The sequence below is a fragment of the Thermobia domestica genome, chromosome 13, assembly GCF_964235325.1.
Source record: "Thermobia domestica chromosome 13, izTheDome1.hap1.1, whole genome shotgun sequence".
Lineage (NCBI taxonomy): Eukaryota > Metazoa > Arthropoda > Insecta > Zygentoma > Lepismatidae > Thermobia > Thermobia domestica.
Genome location: NC_137466.1, coordinates 64,802,461 through 64,824,363, shown reverse-complemented (window position 1 = coordinate 64,824,363; position 21,903 = coordinate 64,802,461). Strand labels below are relative to the sequence as shown.

Sequence of the window (21,903 nt, the reverse complement as noted above, 5' to 3'; positions counted from 1 at the left end):
CGCGTGCTAGTCACTAGACCAGCGGAACGGTCTGCTGGTCACAGATGGTGTGGAAAAAATTATTACCACTGTAGCATGTGGGAGTATTTACAAATTTGAAACAAACAAATAAATGTATGTAAGAACAAACAACACTATGTAAGAAAGTTTCTACAAGTTATTTTCTTACCGGAAGGAAATAAGTACTTTATGTTTTAAAAGTAATATTTAGAATGTTCATGTCCATTTGGCATAATATATGACACTGTTAGGCATAATATAGGGGAAAAATAAGTAGTTAGAATATTTGTCTGCTTACCTGTTTATGATTTGATAGAGAGAAATATTACAAAAAGAAATGTACACGATAACATTAGAAGTGCCATTAAATATTTTTCTAAATGTGGTAAACATATTTTCATTTTATGCTCTTAAATAGTATGTTTATATATATATATATATATATATATATATATATATATATATATATATAGAGAGAGAGAGAGAGAGAGAGAGAGAGAGAGAGAGAGAGGGAGAAATACTGAAGTATACTGTAGTGGCCAAAAATATAAGACTATCCATGTTCAAATCAAATATTTCGCTGTACAGCATTTACATGAGATTTACCCTAAAACTGATGATTTTGTCAAAAAGAGCATTTAATATTACTGGAAGAAATACGATTGGCATGTTACAGGATCACACTTATTACAAGGATGAGTTGTAAGTCTTTAAAAATTATTTCCCGCGGGACTCAAGTGGTTCGGACTCCACGTTAATCATTAAGTCCACGTCTCATATAGCCTCGCTGCTGAACGGGACGTTAAAATCAACTCAACTCAATTTAAAAATTATTTCACAACCCAAAGATCAGGCGTGTGTATACGCAGTCATCGGCTGTAACTGCAAAGTCAAACCAGCCCAAGAGGTAGTGTGCCAAGCGGACTATTTAACACGGACGGTGACACTCCGTATCTTCACCTAAAGCATTTGACACGCGAAAGGGAAAGGTGCAGTGAACCACAACACAGCATCTTATTGGTTAAAGAATTTTCGTACTGGTTGTAAAACTGAAGATCAGAAAAGGTTCGGTCGCCCAAGGGCAACAGATTCTGAGTTTATACGACAAGCTATTGAGTAATATCCATCTACCAGCATACGACGATTGTCAAAACAGTTCAGAGTGTCCCAGTCCATTGTAATTTGTCGCCATCACGCACTCGGGAAAACCATCAGGAGATACTGCATTGTGGCACGTAAGTTGATCCCAGCTCAGGCCAAGAAGAGAGTGGATATGTGCCGACAACTGCTGCAAAATCTACGTGATGTGCGTATCCTCCTGAGACAGACTGTCACATGAGACGAAAAGTATGTATTTTTCTGAAAATCAGTGGTTAAGCAAAGGAGAATTTTTAGATCCGGACATCAAACAGGGACGTTTCGAGTATAAAGTGTGTGTGTGTGGTGGAATTACGAGGGAATAATTAGCTTCGACCTCGTTGCTAACAGTCCTATATCAATGTCGACGTTTATTCCGAATAGTTGGTTATGCTGCACTACGCCAAAAATATTCTGCATTGGTGAACTAAAAGTGCGCCCTGCTGCAACAGAATAAAGCGAAACCAAATTCGGTTCGAAGAACACAATAAAGATGCAAGAGCTTGACGACACTGAACTGATGCCAGACTTGCATAATCTTGACCTTGCCCCTTCGGATTACTACCTGTTTCGGTCCATAGCACACTTTCTGAAATCACACGATACTTCATCAACCAGCAGGAGGCTAAAACAGCAGTGACTAACTTCTTAGCCTCTAAAGACAAGACGTCGTATCGATGTGGAATCAAGGAAGGTGGGCTGCAGACTGACCATCACGAGGATATGTACTTTGAATGCTAACCTGCTTTCATCGTTTATGTTGTGTACCAGAATATTGCAAAACTTATGGCTCACCCTTGTATAAAAGAAAGAATTACTTTTTGCGATTTCACCGAAATTAAACATACTTTATTCTGTAACAAAAAATAAACTTTTTTCTGGTTATACAAACATTGCCATCTTATGTTTAAAACAATAAGGAAACCGAAAAACATATTTTGGATCGATATATCTTGTTTTCAAGCCGCAGCTAGAAAACGCAAAAATCTGACGAGAACAAAAATCTAGAAATGCAAGCAAGCACACCTTATCACAGAAAATAACTTGTAGCTTGGTCAACTATTGGCAGCAGGAGAGCTGTGCTGAGTGCTTGTACATAACATGTGCAGACGCAGATGGGAATGCACGCAGTGGCGAATGCAGTGAAATGGAAATTACTCGTAAACTAAAATTGATTAAAACGTACGTACATCAAATGATCAAGAAGTTTGTTGTCACTGGCAGAATTAGCTCAATTCTGGTGGAAGACGTAGTGATTCGTTAATACGCTTACCATTCCGTTAAGTATTTTATATAAGAATTGTGAATTATTAATGCCATTGCTGAAAGTAATTATTATTGTTAGTATAAAAAAGAAAAAAGACAGGGAAGTTGATTAAAAATAATTGTAAGTAAAGGAACTTGAAATATATAGGAAAATGATTTTTTTCCTCTTGTTCTTGTGTAAAAGCTTGAAACTCTAATCGGAACATCTTTTCTAACAATGTAAGAAAAGTGACATGATAAGGAAGAGGAAAAGATATAACCGACACGCCTCCTTCGGCCTCGGCCGTCGCTCCCTAGCGCTGACTTGGTTGAAAGGACGAAACAGTGGCAAATCAGGCAGAAGCACCCATGTGGCTTAATACGTGTATAAAGAAGGGAGTTTGTATGCCATGTTTAATTGCTATTTAGTAGCAGTGGAGTTAAAATTAATGTTGAGAAAATAACTTTATCATCATTATTTGGTGAATTTTTAATGCCAAAACTGTGCGGTCATTCAAGCAGTACTATTACTATGAAGTAATAGTACGGTGCCTCTTATTCGTTTTTTTTTTCTTCTTCTCTCTTTCCAGTGAGAATTTACATTAAATTTGAAATCTAATTTCTTCTAAGGAAATTTCGCGTAATTCTAATAATTAGAAGTTAAAAAAGGAAGAATTATTTAAACTGGAAATTTAATTTTGAATAACGGTTCAGTAAATTGGTTCAGTTCTTTGATTTAGTTCAGTAAATTGGATTCTGATTATTAAGTAAATTCTTCAAGGAGGAATTAATCGTTATTTAAAAACTGTTGTTACTACTTTTCCTGCGTTGAACTGTATATTGTACTTAAATCTTAAAATTGACATTAAGTAAAATTATCAGAAATGTAATTTACCTATTTGACTGCTATTACCCTGTATTCACCAACTAATCTTAATTGAATAAACAAGAGAGTGTGGCGTGTTGCACATTTAAAATTTATCTTATTACTTTTTAGGGGGAAGAGGTTATTAGGTTTGCTGCTGTTTCTAAATTTCATCGATTCAGAGTTACTCGCAATTGCTAGTTTTTGGCCTTTTGTTTTTATGCAATTTATTATCTTAAGTCATATAGTATTTGTGATATCGAAAAGTGACGCTGAACTATATGAGACATTTTAAATTGAAATATTATTTGAATTTCGAACCAAAGGCTATATGTTGTAATTTCTTAGACTAACTTTTTCGATCACAGTAGTATAGGTTACACAGAGGAAAGCCGCGGTTACTGATGCATGAATTGATCGATGGATAGTGGCATTCTGCAGGCAGAGTCGACGAGCTACAGCAAGTAAAATACATGTCAAAATTGATTCTACTGCGTCTTGAATAACATTATTCAGAAGACTGAAGGATGCTGGACGTCCTTGGATTATGACGTCAAAATCTTTATTAAAATAGAACAAAAAGATTCGCTACAAATAAGCAATGGCTCACCGCTCCTAAACAAAGGGAAGCGGAGAATGTGTTATTTTGAGATGAGTCGTATTACTAGCTATCCAGTAATCATGCTACTAGAATTTGGACAGAAGAAACGTTTGCGCCAAAATCCATCGTTTCCTGAGTCCAGAAAGGTGACGGCTCCGTAATGGCTGTACATCGTCGAAGGGCCCAAGTGAGCTTGCTTTCAACGACAGAACTATTAATTCTGACAAGTATCTCAACACATGAGCATCTACAATTTTCATCCAAAAAGAGGCTCTTTAGACGCCGTAAAGAGTGACTATATCAACGAACAATGCCCCTTGTCACGTTTCAAGGAAGGTTATAGACTAATTTCAGAAGCACGACGTCTTTATTCAAAAATGGCCTGCTCGGTCTCCCGACATGAATCTGATAGGGCTGTACGGGAACTTCTGGACAAAAGAGTTTACAATAAAAGAGGTGAAACAGTGACTGACAGGGGGATAGCTGACATTCAAGAAAGATCGCAAGCTGCTTGAAAATTTGATAAATTCGATGGCAGCAGCTACGAGGCGCTTATCAAAGCTAAAGGAAGCATCATGATATACTAATCAACTATGACCTGCACTTTGACCGCAGGAAATACAACAAACATAACAACACTTTTACATGTGCATTTTCTAACACAATGTTTGTATTCCGATTTGTTCGTCGAGTTGCATCCAGAAACTACGAAGAGCCATTTTAAAGTTATGGCTTGAAAAAAAGAAATATAGAGCCAGAATATTTAATATTTTCGACTTCCTCATTGTTTTGCACATAAGATGGCAATGTTTGTATGACAAGGAAAAAAAAAGAAGTCTTTTCATAAGAGTTATCCTGCAACACGCCTATCTTGTTTCTTGCAATAATATCACATGCTTTTTCCGACAAAATTATCAGTTTTGGGACAAATTTCGTGTCAAACGCTGTATAGTTATACATTTAATTCAAAAATGGGGTCTTATTTTTGGCCACTACAGTGTATATATATATATATATATATATATATATATATATCGGGTGTTTCAAAACAACACCGACAACGTTTGAGAGGTGATTCCTGACACCAAGACAAAAAGTATAGACTAACCTGGGTGCACAAATACTTCCATTCATAGCTATAGGCTGCCGAAAACTTGAAAAAATGAATTTTAAAGGTCCATAGCTCGAAAACTATGGAACCTACTGTCGTCAGGTGCTCGGGTCAAGACTTCACTTAGGAACTAGTATTTACTCTATGCAAATATTCAGGTTTCATAATCCTGTGGTACTTCCGCAACATTTTTTTATAGAGGTAGTTGGTGAGTATTTCAAAATACAAACCCGTAGCCAAACTCCCTCCATAAAAATGGTTGCGTGAGTATCTTAGGATTCTGAAACATGTATTTTTGGATAGGGCACATATTAGTTCCTAAGTGAAGTCTTGGACCCGATTACGGGAGATCACATAGGTTTGGAGCTATGGACCTTTAAAGTTCACTTTTTCATGTTTTCGGCAGCCTATAGCTCCGAAAGGAAGCATTTGTGCACCCAGGTTGGTCTATACTTTTTGTCTTATCTTGGTGTCAGGAATCATCTTCCAAACGTTGTCGGTGTTGTTTTGAAACGCTCTGTATATATATATATATATACATATATATATATGTGTGTGTGTGTGTGTGTGTGTACACGAAGTGTTCAAAAAGTTACCTTATGGGAATCTCATGAATTGTTCATGTTTCGTTATAGGTGCTAAATAACTTAGCAGCTACGGGTTATACATTGCAACTGTGTATACGAGTATTGATTATGACAGGGTACATCAACACCATAGTTATATTTTGACCCATAGTTATATTTTGACATTTCCAGTTCTAATGGAGAAAGGGAACAATTTCTACAATATTCACATTTTTGATTTTTTTATACAGAAAAAACTTAATTAAAAAATAAAGTCTCAACAATAAGTGTATGATGAAGGCAATGATACACTGCCGAAAATGTAACATTATTATTTATTAAAAGTGATTTGTTTTGGTCAGATTTTTAATGAAGGCAAAGCAGTTCCAAAGCTAGAATGAACGACATTCAGAGAGAAAAACTAAGTGAGCATTCGCTTAAGTTGCAGGTATTAAGTCAGATATATAAACTCCTAATTCAAATAAAACGAAAACGTGCTTTAGCCTTTTTCAAAAATTTGGCTCCTACAGGAGACAACTTTAAGTATTAAAACTTTCGATTCTTTATCCAGAAATTGCCAAATGTGATAATTCGCTTAAGTTGGAGGTGTGAAATTCGATATATGAAATCATAATCAAAATTGAGTAAACACATCTTGCAATGTTTACGAAAATTCCGCTTTAAAAGGGAAAAAGAGGAGCAATTTATATAATATTCAAACTTCTCGTTTTATATTCATTAAACCTATTCTTCCCTAGCGAAGAATGGGCATTTATACTTGTTCTATTAAAAACATTCTTCATTTGATGCACTCAACATGTTTAAATGAACACTTAACACATGAAATCTATCTAGGAGGAAGGCAGGAATTTATTTGGGAATCGGACATCCATTTGCCTCCCGTGGTTACACCGCTGGTAGTGACAGACTGACAAGCGGTCGATTAAGGTTAAGAAAAGAACATTTGATCGATGTGCGCGCTGCATATACCGAGTCCAAAAAATCAGTGTGCGACGATTTTTGAGCCAGCCCGAGCTCTCTATTGGCAATGCACACACTGCCTTGCGCAAGTGTTTCAGATTGTACACCAATAAAGTTAGAGAGGTACAGCAACTGCTACCTGAAGATATGGACGACCAAAGGGACTATAGTCGTTAGTTTATGGAATCTGTAACGCCAGCAGGAAAGAAACTCGATTACTGATACAGGACTGATGAGGCATGGTTTTATCTGGATTTGTATACATTAATACTCAAAATTCTCGGGTATGGGCCAGTGACAATCCACATATGCTGAAAGAGTTGTCCCTGCATTCACAAAAAATTGGTGTTTGGTGTACCATATTACATAGTCACTTCCAGCAGTTAATGTCGAAAATAAAAAAATAAAATAAAAATCCCATACGGTTACGTAACTTGTTGAACACCCTATATATATAAACTTGTTAATATCTTGTCTATATTATTAGTAATTCAAGGAACTTACTTCGATGTGAACTTCACCATTGGTTTACTAACAGTATCAGAAACTGCAACCACACATTGCACACTATATTGTTGTTCTCTTAGTACGATGAAACATTGCTTTCCTAAAGAATGATATGTGTATTTTATTACATAGAAAAATCCATAACACGACAAGATACACAGTTCTGCACAAGAAAATACACAAATACAAACAATGTTACAATTCCTGATCTTCAACAACGTAATTATCGCACTCATGACTTAAAAAAATAAATAAATAAAATAAAAAAATAAAAAAAAGCAATCACTTTGTCCACAACAGATATTAGGCAAATATTATGAGAAATCAGATCGAAATGTAATCTTGATCAAATGCTCCATGGATTCTTTATATCCTAAACGAAATTGCAATACACTCAACAGCATGACTGATTAAACTGAAGTGGGAGGAAATCGAAACAATCCTGAGAACCCACAGACTGGATGAACAGCTGATCTAGAATAAAGCTTACGACACATTCTATTACAAAGAACATTATTAAGAAATAAATAAATCACATTTGAGGTTTTCTAGTATTTTAGTAAGCTGTCTTTGATTATTCAACACTCTTATATTCTACTACAAATGAAATTCTTTATTTTTAATTTTATATCCACGAATTATGCTTTAGGTTACATGGAGATTGAAATCTAGTTGAATTAAGCTGTACAAAACTTCGATCCATGCACTCCTACAAAACGTTGTATAGTGCTAGGTAGATAGATATTATATGTAAGCAATGTTCTGGGTGGTTAGATATTATATGTGAGCTATGATATTATATGTGAGCTATTTTCAATCTTTCCATGAAACGTTATCAGCACCGTAAATGAAACAGACTTCTTTAAGTGTCAATTTTTTTTAACGCTCTTTATTTGTAGATATTGGGATTAACAAATCAGAAAAGTAAATTAATTTCGTGAACAGTGGACAACATAGTGTCAGTGGGTTTTCTCAGGATTCTCTAGTTTCCTTCCACCAATACTTGCATAAACATTCACTTTCATTATCATCTGTTTTCTTTAGCCTAGAATATTTAACAGTTAAACGTTAAACTAAAGATTTCCTATTTTAGTTTAGAGCCTGCTATTGGCAAGTCATTGTTCTATACGAAATGCATATTTCATCAATATTTAGTCTACTAAATTCTTTCTCTAATTTCATTGAGAGGTCCATGTATCATATTTAAATTGCTTCCTTTATAAGTAACAAAAAATATCTAAAAATATGATATTTAATAAATTGTATTTACAATTGAATTAAAACCTTTGAATAATATTTACATTATACAAAATTTTACTTAATAGTATATGTCTTTTGTTGATCTCGCAACCGAATTTTGTTTCAAGTGACTTCCGTTAAATTCTTAATAATAATAATAAATAATAAAATTCCCTTTTACCTTTTGCTCGACTTGTATGAAGTCTTCCTCGTACCCATACCTTCCTGTCTGCCAATTCCGGAGTCAACTCTTTCACTGGCAATATCTCCCTTACTATCTTCTCTGTACTTTGTATCATCGGCAATTGACCATATTTTCCAGCAGAATAATCCTCTCCTTGCTCCTGCTGCTCCTCCTTGAGAAAACATCACAAGTTATAAAATTCTTTTGTCGTAAGTGTTCTTACAAACAATACAATTTCAGTTACATTATTAATGGTACGAACACTAAACGTACGATAAACACTTACCAAAATAGTTATAAATAAGAGTTTTAAACTTACATGGTCTGGATTTAAAGTATCAGAAACATTACTGTTATACTCCATATATTACACTTAACATGGCTTTATTCTCGGTTTACGGGTAGCTGACTGTAAGACTTGTGTGTGAAAGTGGGAATCACGCAGGTGTTTGTGGACGAAGATCTGCAACTTGTCTGTCCAGTGAAAACACTAACATATGACGAAAGAAACAAGATGAAGATCTCGAAATAACCTTGAGATCACTTAGACATCTAAATGTCGCTTAGAGGACAGAATGAAGATTGATCGTTAATTCTGTGAGGAAATATATGAGAGATCAGACCTGACATGTCGCTGACAGCCTTGTTGGTTTCTCACTCACATTATCTGCTTTACTGTACTATCTCATAGATCTCGTGTTATTCCTGACCCCAGGAACGACTAAAATACTTCTGTACTCCTGTTATCTGCATTACTGTGATTGGTTTGTTCGAAGGAATGAACGAATATATGGGGCCTGAGTTTCCAAACAAGAACGATGTGTGGGTATGAGACTACACACACACACACACACACACACACATATATATATATATATATATATATATATATATATATACAGTCGTACTGAGAACACTCAATGTTTTTCAAGAGTGTGTGGTAAGGTATACAAAGAAAAAAATACATTTAAAGTAATTGCTAAATGGTAAACTGTTACAACTACTTTAAAATCCAATATCCAAATACATGGCTCTTAATTAACAGCCAAGCAAATTACACGAGCAATGTCAGCGATTTAGGCAAGAAAGAAAAACGTGAGAAAAAAATTCAAAAGTAATTTTGCAATCACCTGGACGGTTCACTTTACGCGTTTTCGTGTTACGCAGTAATTTCTGGGAACGAATTAATCGCGTAATATAAGAGATAGGTGTACCTACAGAATGCAACAAATTCTTCTCTCTTATTCCCATTTCATCTATGACAATACATTGGGAGATAAGCTTTTCAATTCCTACTGGCATTTAGTTTTGGATTTCACAAACATATTCATTGTGCTACTGGGTTTGGACTACCAAGGAGTGGGAACGAGTTCTGATTGTTCTTTAACTTTTTTATTTTGTATTTATTATTTTTTACATCATGATTCCAATTGTTACTCGTTACAAGTTTCCAGAAGGAAAAGACTTCGAACATGTTACGAAACAATTCGGTCAATCCGGTTTTATGTAATAATGCTGAATTTAGTGTTCTCTTTTTCCCACGCTACCGTAATATATATATATATACACATATAGTGGTTTATCCAGTCTTCTCAATTTGGGGGAGGAGGGACCTAAAGCTCTAGGGAGACCATATTCGATGCTACATCTTCAAAATTTTGGTGGGAAGTTCTTCTCCTAACATATCTGGATAAAACACTGAATATATACGCTTATGAACTTTCCCAAGCCGAAAGTCTATTCTTGTACCAAGAATTTCAAAACCGGTCTCAGAACTTTTGCATGATACTACTTAATTTGAATTTTGAGCCTTCTTAGTCGTGTCTTTTTTTCTTCTTTCTTTTTTTCCTGTGGCGAAATGAATATCCATGAATATCATATCATTTGCATTTTACCACACATACATACACATCTCATAGTCTCCCGTTCCGCTCACCTAAATAAATACAGTACCGTAAGTATAAAAGTCTGCCTTTGATTTTCAAAGTGAAAAGATTAATTGTGGGATTTACAAAAAGCTTCAAATTAGTGCGTGCTGGTTAACTCGAATTTTGGTCCTATCTGTTACATATCAGTCTTTGTTCATCGTGCCAAAATATATATATATATATATATATATATATATATATATATATATATATATATATATATATATATATATATATATATATATATATATATAAAGAAGCGGTTTTTGTGCCAAGAATGATCCAAATCGACGTTTTATGATTTCTACGTTCTGGGTCCCTATGTTCTCGAAATTTTACTATTGTCGTTTGCTTGACATTTTGTTTATGTAAAACAGCAAAAATTCTCAATAAATTAATCTGTTCTTTAATGATCTCAAACTAAGAGAAAATTATTTTCATTCATCCAGTACATTCAGAATTAGATTTAGTCATCTTGGTTTTAGAATAGATTTAGTCTTCCTTAGAAAATTGTACAAAATAGCTATAGCTTAATATTTGAAAGTATTTAAACTAATTCACTCAAGAAATGTTCAAACGCAGCTGGGTTATACCAATAATACACTAATAAAAAGCACAAAAACCTAGGTGAGTTTTTTTTTTTTTTTTTTTTCAAGGTGGCTCCAACCCGGGAAAAATGGCCATAACCTCATCCCTTTTACATAAAAAAAAACATGTCTCTCAGATTTTGAATCACTTCGTATTACATCAAAATAAAAATACTGGCTATAATAATTTCAACAAGTAGGAAAAACCTTACATTTTTAGCTTTCCTTTCTTCTTTTTTCGCTGCTTTGGCCGCTTCTTTGGCTTCCTTTTTCTGCTGCTTCTTCGATTTTCCTTGAGCACTAGAAAATAATACATCTATTTTAAAACATAAAAACGTATCTCAGCCACCTTTGATCGTTTTTCTTGTTAGTATCTTCAAACTCAACCACTTGCGAACCTCTACTACTCTCACAAAACGGTGAACATATTTCTATTTGGTTTGCTAAACCAGTTTTAAATAGCGTAAATGTTTGTTTTGTTATTCTTTTCTCTATTACTAATAATATAAGTGAATAATACTAATAATATTGGTACTAATAATATAAATGAATAATACTAATTATTTATCATATATTCTGCCCTAGTCTGAGCTTGTTCGACTACATATTACATCTCTGATTCTATATTAAATATAATTTCGTCACGTTTTCACAGTCTAAATTGCGCAATTTCTTAACTAGATGATATGATTTTTCTTGCAGTGACAATGTATTTGTACCAGCGAAAATATTTTCGAAAGCCGCTGTTGCTTCATTCCCAGTTATTTTTTCGTATTTGGACAGGCTAAGAATGAAAGCAACAGCTGTTTTCGAAAATATTTTTATTGGTAAAATACATTAGTATTGTAAGGTATGCACCAGACGGTTTATACAGGGTTAAGCAGTGTGTTCAACTACCATTTTCCGAAGCTGCTATCACTGAAGACCTTACGAGGAGGATTTCATGCACCGAGTCAGTTGTTATGCCATTTACTTCGAGATGGAGCGTTGATCAGCAGCCTAGTATAGTGTAATAGTTATACAGAGGACATTCAGGCAACATTTTCCAGTAGGCCGGCAAGGTAATGTTCCTGATCGACACACAAAGAAATGGATTGAGAATTTTAGACAAACACCTTGTATAACCGATAATAACACCCTAGGAACACTGAGAGGGTTAGAAGATCTATCGACCTGAGTTCAGGATGGTCTGCTAAGAAGCATGCTGTTTGTCTGCAGATATCAGTACGATCTGTGCGGTGTATTTTTCACGACGATCTCCATGACTGAGATTAGTATCGAATTAAGCTATAAGGTTACAATTGCGATGACATTTAAACCCAAGTTTAGACACGAATAAGCACGTCAGCTGGATTGGGATTTTACAGGGGCAGCGCTGAAGGCGTTACTCGCACATTACACATATTTGGATGTATGTGTATGAATGTATATTCCAGTGTTACTTCGGAACGTCTGAAGCAATCTTAGCCAAACTTGGATAACATATGACTTTCAACCTGAATATATATATATATATATACAGGAAAAAAAATGAAATCTTTGAGTTTTTCGTCCCACGGTGATGCCGGTTAGGCTAAAGGAGACGGTGATGATGAGTAATGAATGAAATGGTGGAATGAAAAGTGGGAGGAAACGGGAGAACCCCGAGAAAACCCACGCACACAGTGTTTGAATATATATAGGAGTAAGACACCCAAGGGGTGGGAGTTAGGATAAAAGATGTGTAAAAATAATGCGAAAAGACTGATATTAGTGTGCAATCCATACTTTTCGGGGTTGCTGAAATGAATAGTGATGCTCCTAATTGCGTTTAAGTCCATGCTTATCCCGATCGGCAGAGGATGAGGAGAGGGAGTGGGAGGAAACAATAAACTGTCAAAAATGACTGAAATTTGTGTCGAATTCATAGCCTTCGAGGTCGGGAAAACGTCTGACCATTCCTACATGCCTTTCGGAAGAAAGCTAGTACTTACTTCAAGCTGGCTTTTAAATCATATCACTATGATTAAAGGTGTGTTTTGTGGGGGTATGGTGTTTCAATATTTGTCAAAAGTAGAGTATCTTCTGTATTCTCTTAATTAAACTTTCATTTAAAAAAATATGCTACGGGGAATGTGATTCAAATATTTGTTACAAACCCATCTTCCCCGTGCGAGCAATGGGCACTTCAGCTAGTATATTTATATATATATATAGGGTGATTCAATAAGAACGTACTAGGCCAATATCGCAGATAATACTGCACGTAGAGCCTTCAAACAAAAAATCGTATGTGTAGAATGCAATAAAAATAGTAGCGAGACCAGTGGCGTCTCGTGAATACCTCCAACGGGGGGCAACTTCAAAATTTGAAATGGTAAGTGGTATAACTGTTGGAATCGTTCGAAAGGACATTAAATGTTATGAAACTTTTAGAGGACAAACTTTGTCATATCCTTTCCCATTTAGCCGCTAGAGGCGTTGTTGCAGACTTGTATCTAACTACCCGTACAGGCCGTTATCTCAGCTAATAATGCACATAGAGCCGTCAAACAAACAACTGAACTACCAAATCGCATGTGTAGACGTCAATAAAAATAGTAGCGACACCAGTGGCGTATCGTGAATATTTCCAACGGGGGTCATCTGCAAAATTTGACATGGAAACAGGGGTTGGTTGTGTCCATTGAAACAGTCGCACAATGGGAGAAACGTCGAGAGGAAACACGTTGGCATATTTCTTCCTCTGTGGCAGCAACACGATCGCATTACGCGGTCAAAGTCAGATGATGCGAGGGTTACTGCATGCGGAACCAAAGGGAAGAAACTGGTCTGAAACGAACGGGACGTACAATTGTACATACGCAGAATCACACATTTAAGTGGCGACAACAATGGCGTCAGCAAGAGATCACGACGGGGGAAGGGTACATACTGTAACAGTAATCAGAGGTACATTTGCTGCTGTTGAATGAAGCTCTAAATAGGGAACGCAATATTTGAAGAGAGTGGTTTCCGTATGGCTGCGACAGAAGCGCAGTGGATGGAGAGAACTATGATGAGGAACAATGTACGATGCTATAACAAAACGGAAGAAGAAACTATTGGTTGTAACGAAGAAAGACGCTACCGAATGTGCTGTTGCCAAAGCATGGAACAAAACATGGGGAGGACAGAAAGCTGAGGCGTTGCAATCAAGCCATTGGAAAAAGACGAGTAAAGAGCTAAAGAATCAGCTTACCTTCTGCGGAATGTAGTCGACGGCTCCTGGCTTTCACATATATTCAAAGTGATGTCCCCGAACAGCAATACAGCGATTTATTCGCTGTACGTAATTGTGAGCAACAGCTTCCAACTCCGCCACGTTAATGGTCCGGAATGCGGTCTTGCATGTTGCGAATTGTAGTTGCTCGGTTGAGATACACAAGATCCTTAATTCGACCCCAGAAAAAATAGTCCATACAAGTAAGGTCGGGCGACCGCGGAGGAAACTGTGGATTGGAACCTCTTCCCATCCAGCGTTGCGAAAATAGAACATTTAGCTCTTCCCTACACATGGCAGCATTATGGGCTGGACAGCCATCTAATTGAAACCACAGCGTCTGACGTATATGGAGCGGTACGTTTTCCAATAGCGGCTGTAGATGGTGTCGCAAGAAATCACGAAACATTGCACCTGTTAAATGACCAGCAAAAAACCATGCCCGATGACCTGAGTCCCTACAATGCCACCTCACACATTAATGCGCCATCGGTGTTGACGATTGACTTCTCTCATCCAGTGAGGGTTCTCCGCTGCCCAGTAGTGTGCATTGTGGAGATTCACGTTGCCATCACTGCAGAATGTCGCTTCATCAGTCCATAAAATGAAGTGAATGAAATTCGGATGTTCTCTCACGCGATTGACCACCCAGTTGCAGAACAGAAGTCGTAAATTACAGTCCGCATCACTTAGTTCTTGATGCAGAGAGAGGTGGTACGGGTAAAAATGTGATTTCCACAGAATACGCAGGACACAACCTTGACTGATACCACGATCTCGTGTGATCTGCAGCGAAGATACATGAGGATTTACTGCAATAGCTGAAAGTACATCAATGGCAACATCTTTATTTTATACGACTCTTCTCCGGACACCATAGCGTCCACGCATGTTGCCTGTCTGCCGCAATCGTGCTGCTAATCTCCGCAGCAGATTATGGGAAATAGCTTGTCGCTGTGGATATCGTTCAGCGTATAATCGAGCTGCAGCCCTAAAATTTTCCCGGCATTCCCCTAAAATCATGAGCATTTGGAATGCTTCCAAATTCGTATACCGCATGAATGTTATTTACTACCGACGCTTCCTACTACAATCACTCAAACATCAACACAATCAAAGAGATTTCACTGCTTGTGAAAGTTTCGTATTCGTCCCGTCACGAGCTTGTAATGCACAGGGGTAGTAGAACTCAACGCACGACATCTTGTCCAGTACACGGACCACTTTAACTCACTGCAGAGGTTAATCACTCTCGGACTCTACACGCTTGTGTTACCTGTTTTGGCTACAGCATCGCTCCTTCTGCCCCTGTCTGACATAGCAGCAATCGCCTGTTCGAGGCCGCATAGACTATGTCTTGAGCAAGATCATGTACGTGTTAGCCACTGGATCTACAAGACTACCACCACACAATCACTGGCAACGATAAATGAGTGTGCTGTTCGAAACAATGACAAACAAGCCCACAACACATGCTCACGGATTTGGAAGATATTTCATATTGTACGTACGCACACAAGATACATCGCGCGTCCACGTCATTGTGGGTTTGGGCTACCCTTGGCTTAGGCCCCGAGTTAAACCTGCAAAGGCGTCGGTGGTTGTTTGCCAGGGCATGGTATGCACGTACCCTCCTGGCATTCGCCTGGTGTGACTGGGGACACCCTCGCACCATCTGACTTTCACCTAGTAATGCGACCGTGTTGTTGCCAACAAGGAAGAAATATGACAAAGTGTTTCCTCTCGACGTTTCTCCCATTGTGCGATTGTTTCAATGGAGACAAAACCAACCCCTGTTTCCATGTCAAATTTTGCAGATGACCCCCGTTGGAAATATTCACGAGACGCCACTGGTCTCGCTACTATTTTTATTGCATTTTACACATACGATTTGGTAATGCAATTTTTTGTTTGAAGACTCTACGTGCAGTATTAGCTGCGATATAGGCCTGGTACGTTCTTATTGAATCACCCTGTATATAGCTGGAAGTATACACTTCACACTTTTGGATACAGCCTAAGTTTTAAATTTTTATAGCTCATGTCCTGACTGGTCTAGACAAATGAAAACAAAAGGACGATACACAGAATAGAACAAAGATTCAAAGAATAGAATGTGAATATATATTTATTTTTGTAGTTACTTTTAATTTTCCAGACTACAATTTACTTTTAATTTTCTACCTGCTTCCAAAAATGGAGCTGTCACTAGAGCACTGTTGTGCGGTAATTTTTTATGGTTTCGAAAGTGCTTTAACTATAGCACAACTGTTGGGATATTTTGTAGGGAGCATTTCCAGACTTCTCCAGGTGTAGTGATGGTTCGGGCACAAAGCGAAATCTGGTCGGCCTATCATAACCTTGGCTAATAGGAAAACACTTCGCATGGATTCACAAATGATATACTGGTACTTAAGGGTGGACTCGGTATCACATCGCCATCAGTGTACACCATTTAAAACCTGCCAATGACGGAAGGTTTGTTCCGATGGATATCACTGTCAGAAGAAAGCAGAAAGTTCAAATACAATAGTGCCATAACATGATCCAAGAATTTTGATATTGGGGTCTAACAACGTAAGAAATGACGAGGAATAGATTTACCAATACGATCCCCAACGATACATCATTCGGCAGTTTTGCTCTTCATGAGCGACAGTTTAAAAACACAAATAAGGTTGCTGACACGTACAACTAGTACTGACAATACCCGAAGAGTAATGAAGTGGGCCACGCATAGTCTCAAAGGATACAAAGCTGCAAAAGCCATGAAGGGAACTACTTTGAGAACGTATGATCGTTATTTGAAAGTCCCCACTCCTAGTTTTTCCCATATCCGAAAATTAAACTACTGAACCTCAAATAAAATAATCAAGGTTAATCAAATAATAAAATAATATTAAGGATTACTCATTCAAAATATCAAATGAGTGTTCTATTTCTTATTCGTAATTTTCCTCTCGTAGATCTGAAAATGATTGAATAACGTGCATTTTGTTCTCTTACTATTTGATGAATCTCTAAGACGAACACAATAACTTCTACTATATAAAAAAATTATCTAGTCTTACCCCTCGCTGGGTTCTCCTACTTGGGTATGTTCTTCCACCATTCTTTCTTACGTGTAAGTAAACTGTCCTGAAAAGGAAATACATTATATGAATAGACTATAAAATACAATTTTCGTGAAGTAGTTTCAAACATTTATTATTTGCATGTTGATTGGGAATATAAATGTTCTTTTCAGCACCAAAAATATATGAGGCGTGGATCTACAAGTTTAATATTAGATCCAAGCACTTGTAGTCTTACAGGAAGTATTCTGTGTTCGTATTAACACATCTGAGTTCCAAGAAATTTACAAGCAAATTAAATTGAGAATGTAATTACGGAAAAATATAGTCATGCAATAATAGTAATATTTGAAACAGCTGATTTGCAAGGAACGTTTTAAAGGCAAGAAAAACATATTCACAAACTATTATCAATACGTTCTAAGAAACTTATATTTTTATTAAACTTATATTAAAAAAAAAAATAAATAAATAAAAAAAAGAAGAGAGAGAGAGAGAAACATCTGATATATTTTCATTGCATGCATTCTCTTCTTACTTAATTTGGATGAAAGACACATTTCTGTAGAGGGCACCTCTGTACGTATAACAAACATGAACACTTCGAAAATCAGATATCAAAAATGGAGGAATTAAAGAGTGATGTTGAAGAATGCTCCACACATTACGGGTAAACTGGGTTAAAGTTTAGTGTCCCTTTAAGAGAGGTTATTTGAGACGCGGAAGCTGAACGATAAATTTCCACGGGGAATCTGCATATTACGGACGGAAAACAGTAATATCAGTTACATATTAACAGATGGAAACAAGTGCATTGTGAGTAATTATGGTAAACATAATTCCCATTCACCATTCAGAGTTGCTGGAAGGTTTATAAAAAAATAATAATAAATAAAAAAAACGGATGCAAAAGACCGACACGTGAGCACCTTGATTATATATACATAAAAAAAGGATGCCCACACCAACACAGTATAACTAGCATGGAATACATTAAACGTAATTTTCTGTATTATCCTCCAACCTCCAGTTGGCAAGAGACGATACAGTAAACTTATATACTCTCCTCTATACAATAGATATACACGAATGCGCCATTTATTTTGAAACGCTCTTCTGATTTTTAAACTAAATGATGAAAAATGCTGAGATTTTAAGTGATGCAAATATCGACAGGGAACATTGCTTGACATACGCTGCTGTACTACCAGAATAACAGTATTGAGAACCCACACAAAAAGTCATATATTTTTCAAATGGCACTACGTGAGATTATTATATATTTCAAATTTAAATGTTAAACAATATATATATAACATTAAATTATTTCAAATTATTTCAACCCTTTTCCGGTTTTCGTCAGTAACTCTTCTTCCGATGCTATGCTTATTCTTGACATTAATCCACGTGGCGAAGGGGGCTTTTTGAACCACCAAAATTAAGAATTCGATGAAAACCCCATAAATTTTATTTAGTATGGTTTTGTAGAACTTTGCATTTTAGGGCTCCTGTTCTTGACAAAAAGAATTATAAGCAATTAAAATGTACAAATATTATTTATAAGCCATGCCCCTAATATCGGTAGAAAAAGTGCGAGAGAAAGTTAAAATACGTACATATGTTCTTCAAACGAGAATTCGGAAAAATATTTACATAAAAACTTTTCCATTATCCACAATCTTCCTGCAGATATAACAGGGTGTCTAATGAGTTTCATTTTTAAAATTCCAATATATTCAGTATAACTATCAGCAAAATTCGTACCTAATACAATGATTTTTTTAAAAGTTTTTTTAAAGGAATAATCACACTCTTGATGATTTCACGTTTGTACTTGTTTTACCATCAAAATAATATTTTATTTTTAATAAATTTAGTTAGCCTTGATTTTTTTTAAAATACAATGATTTTTTTAAACATTTTTTAATGGGCCTCCCAATTCCCCTCACAGCCCTCCACTCTACCCATTGCTTTAAATGTCTAATTACAAAATGTATACAGCTCATGCTTTGGAAAAATTTATAATCTCAATGGATACAAAATTGTTTCTAAGAGTATTAAAACAATTACAGAAAAGTATTCTTCAGAAACTATCAGTTTCATGATTTTTCCAGTATGTGGATCAAAATTCCAGTATCAAAATTAAATTCCAGTATAATTCAAGTATTTCCAGTATCAGTAGACACCCTGTATAACTAGTGTGAAAAGTTTTAAATTACGAGGGTCGTTCAACTCAATCCCGAAGTATAACATTCTATCATGTTAATGTGTTTCAATAGACGTAAAGATCATAATGCCGTTTACAGCAATTTGATATCTCCAGCCGTTCCGGCAATACGATAAACATTGGCAAAGTTTGTGACAATGATTATGATTATTATTATTTCAGATTAACGTGCTACAATTATGCAAAGAAAGTAAGGAAGACACTGATGGTGAAATGGATGACAGAAGTGAAAAAAATAAAATTAAATGCAAGTTTTGTGGTCCATGATTATGCCGGTTAGGCTAAAGGAGACGGTGATGATGAGAAATGAATGCAATGGTGGAGTGAAAAGTGGGAGGAAACGGGAGAACCTCGAGAAAAAGCACGAACACGATTTTTGTACACCACAAAGCCCACTTGGCGCGAGCTAGGATCGAATCAGGCACTCCACACAAGAAATGAACGTTCTACCACTAAGTCACCGTGCCCCCATGATAGTGGTGGAATGACAAAAGTGAGAACCTTGTGGACCCCCCCCCCCAAACACACAGTGTTTGTCTACTATGTAATTGTAAGAACAACTATTATAATCTATTGCTGTAATGTCAAAGAAACAAAGGGAAGTAATAACTCCTTTAAGCATTTTCCACACACACGTCCTCTTAAACAGTAAACAAATCTCCAAACGTGTTCTTCGCACTTTTGGAACAGTTTAGAGACGTTGCTGTGAACGGAATTATGATCTCTGTGTTTTTTGAAAACCATCTACAATGAATAGATATGATATTTATCTAAGCTTTTTTTTTGTTCTCTCCAAGATACTGGCTATCGAGAAAAAAAAGTCGAATTTACAATTCTTGTAACTTAGTTTCTCTTCATTGGAAATACGTCATGTCATGATAGTAGTGTGACACTAAGGCACTTGTACATTGTCCGAGCTCACTTTCGTTATTCCTGTAGATCATCTAGAAATTTAGGTGGAAAGATGTTTTTGTTATACTGTAGTATTCTTAGTTTGAAACATTGTCTATAACTTTTCCTTTAATATATAGATTAGAAATATAAGTGCCATTTTAAAAAACAACTTGAAGTTGGACTGGCAAAAGTGTTAATCTCACGGTATCGCAAATTACATCCAAAAAAATTCCCCCGTTGATACTTGCATCGTATATTTTTTTTAAATCCATTAGTTCAAAAATTACACAGGTGTTTCAAGATAACATGATCCAGCCTATTAAAAATTCATAACCTAACCAAGAAGGTAGTAATTTCTCTTCCATTGAAACCCAAAAATACGAGGAAATAATCTGCTTTATTTCTTATACGGAAGCAGCAATAAAATTCCTTTTCGTAAGTCGAAAAACAGATATTGACCTTCACCGAATACACATTAGCACATGGGTAAAACTTATTTTCTTTCTAGTTCATTTTAGATAATAATGGAATAACAAACGTGAGGAAACCCACTCTGCGATCGAACCAGGGACCACATGCGTAACAGGTGAGAGTTCTACCATTAAACTATAGAGGCTCAACGCGAAAGTTTTCGCTACGTAGGCTTATGAATAACACCTGAAAAGAAGGTTAATATTTAGTACGAAACTATGATCTTATATATTGTAAAGCAGTCAAGATTAGCCATAATGACGTACGTCACCAAAATAATAACGTCCTCCGGGAGAATAAGAATACCGAGGAGAAGGTAGTTTTCTGAAATTTACAAGTAAAATCTGTTAATTTACAAAGAAACAGCAATGTTCAAGGAACTTTATGTAGGTGGAGAACATGTAAGTGATCTGTGAATACCAAAACTGGCTTAAAAAGTATGGTCCATTACAATACGTTGCAACGCAGGCTAGCTGTAAGGATTATTTGGCAAAAGATGGTGAGTTTTCTTTTATGCCCATACCCACCATCACTGATGTGCCCGCTCCTAACTGGTACGAGAACAACAACCCATTCTCTAATTCAGAATAGAATGGCCAAGAACCTTGAAGCAGACGATTAGCCGATCAATATGTAAGAAAAAATCCCAGATACCTTAAAATGGCAGCTATGTCATTACTTATACAACTACCATTTATTCTGCAATGGGCATACCCCTGCACTGACACACGGATACCACTGTTACTAATTTTGGAAAAAGGCACTAAATATAGGGGAAATAGACTTTCAAGATAAAGAAACAACAAAATCATTTTTCCGATTTGCGAATTTTTAGTAAATTTTAAAGAACGATTCGGCGACTTACAAATTTAGTGACTTTGCACTACGAAAAATTTGTTCTTCCATAATCAAATACCATTAGTTCAAAGCAGTTTTTGTATGTTTTTTTTTATCTTATTTATTTATTTATTTTTATTTATTTATTTTTTTTTTTTTATCCACACAAGCGACGAAGAGCAGAAAAGGTAGACAGTGACCACTTTTC

General features: G+C 36.1%; 1 protein-coding gene across 2 annotated transcripts in view; it reads right to left on the bottom strand.

The window, feature by feature from the left end:
• Window positions 1-21,903, bottom strand: part of AspRS (aspartyl-tRNA synthetase) — a 58,516-nt gene that overhangs the window by 34,291 nt on the left and 2,322 nt on the right. For both annotated transcript variants that reach the window (XM_081735831.1, XM_081735832.1), the window contains exons 2-5: window positions 17,264-17,330; window positions 11,164-11,251; window positions 8,434-8,608; window positions 7,011-7,113 (exon numbers count right to left, since the gene is read on the bottom strand). In XM_081735831.1, the coding sequence (XP_081591957.1) occupies window positions 7,011-7,113; window positions 8,434-8,608; window positions 11,164-11,251; window positions 17,264-17,304 (407 nt within the window). In that variant the 5' untranslated portion in view covers window positions 17,305-17,330. The remainder of the gene's footprint in view (window positions 1-7,010; window positions 7,114-8,433; window positions 8,609-11,163; window positions 11,252-17,263; window positions 17,331-21,903) is intronic.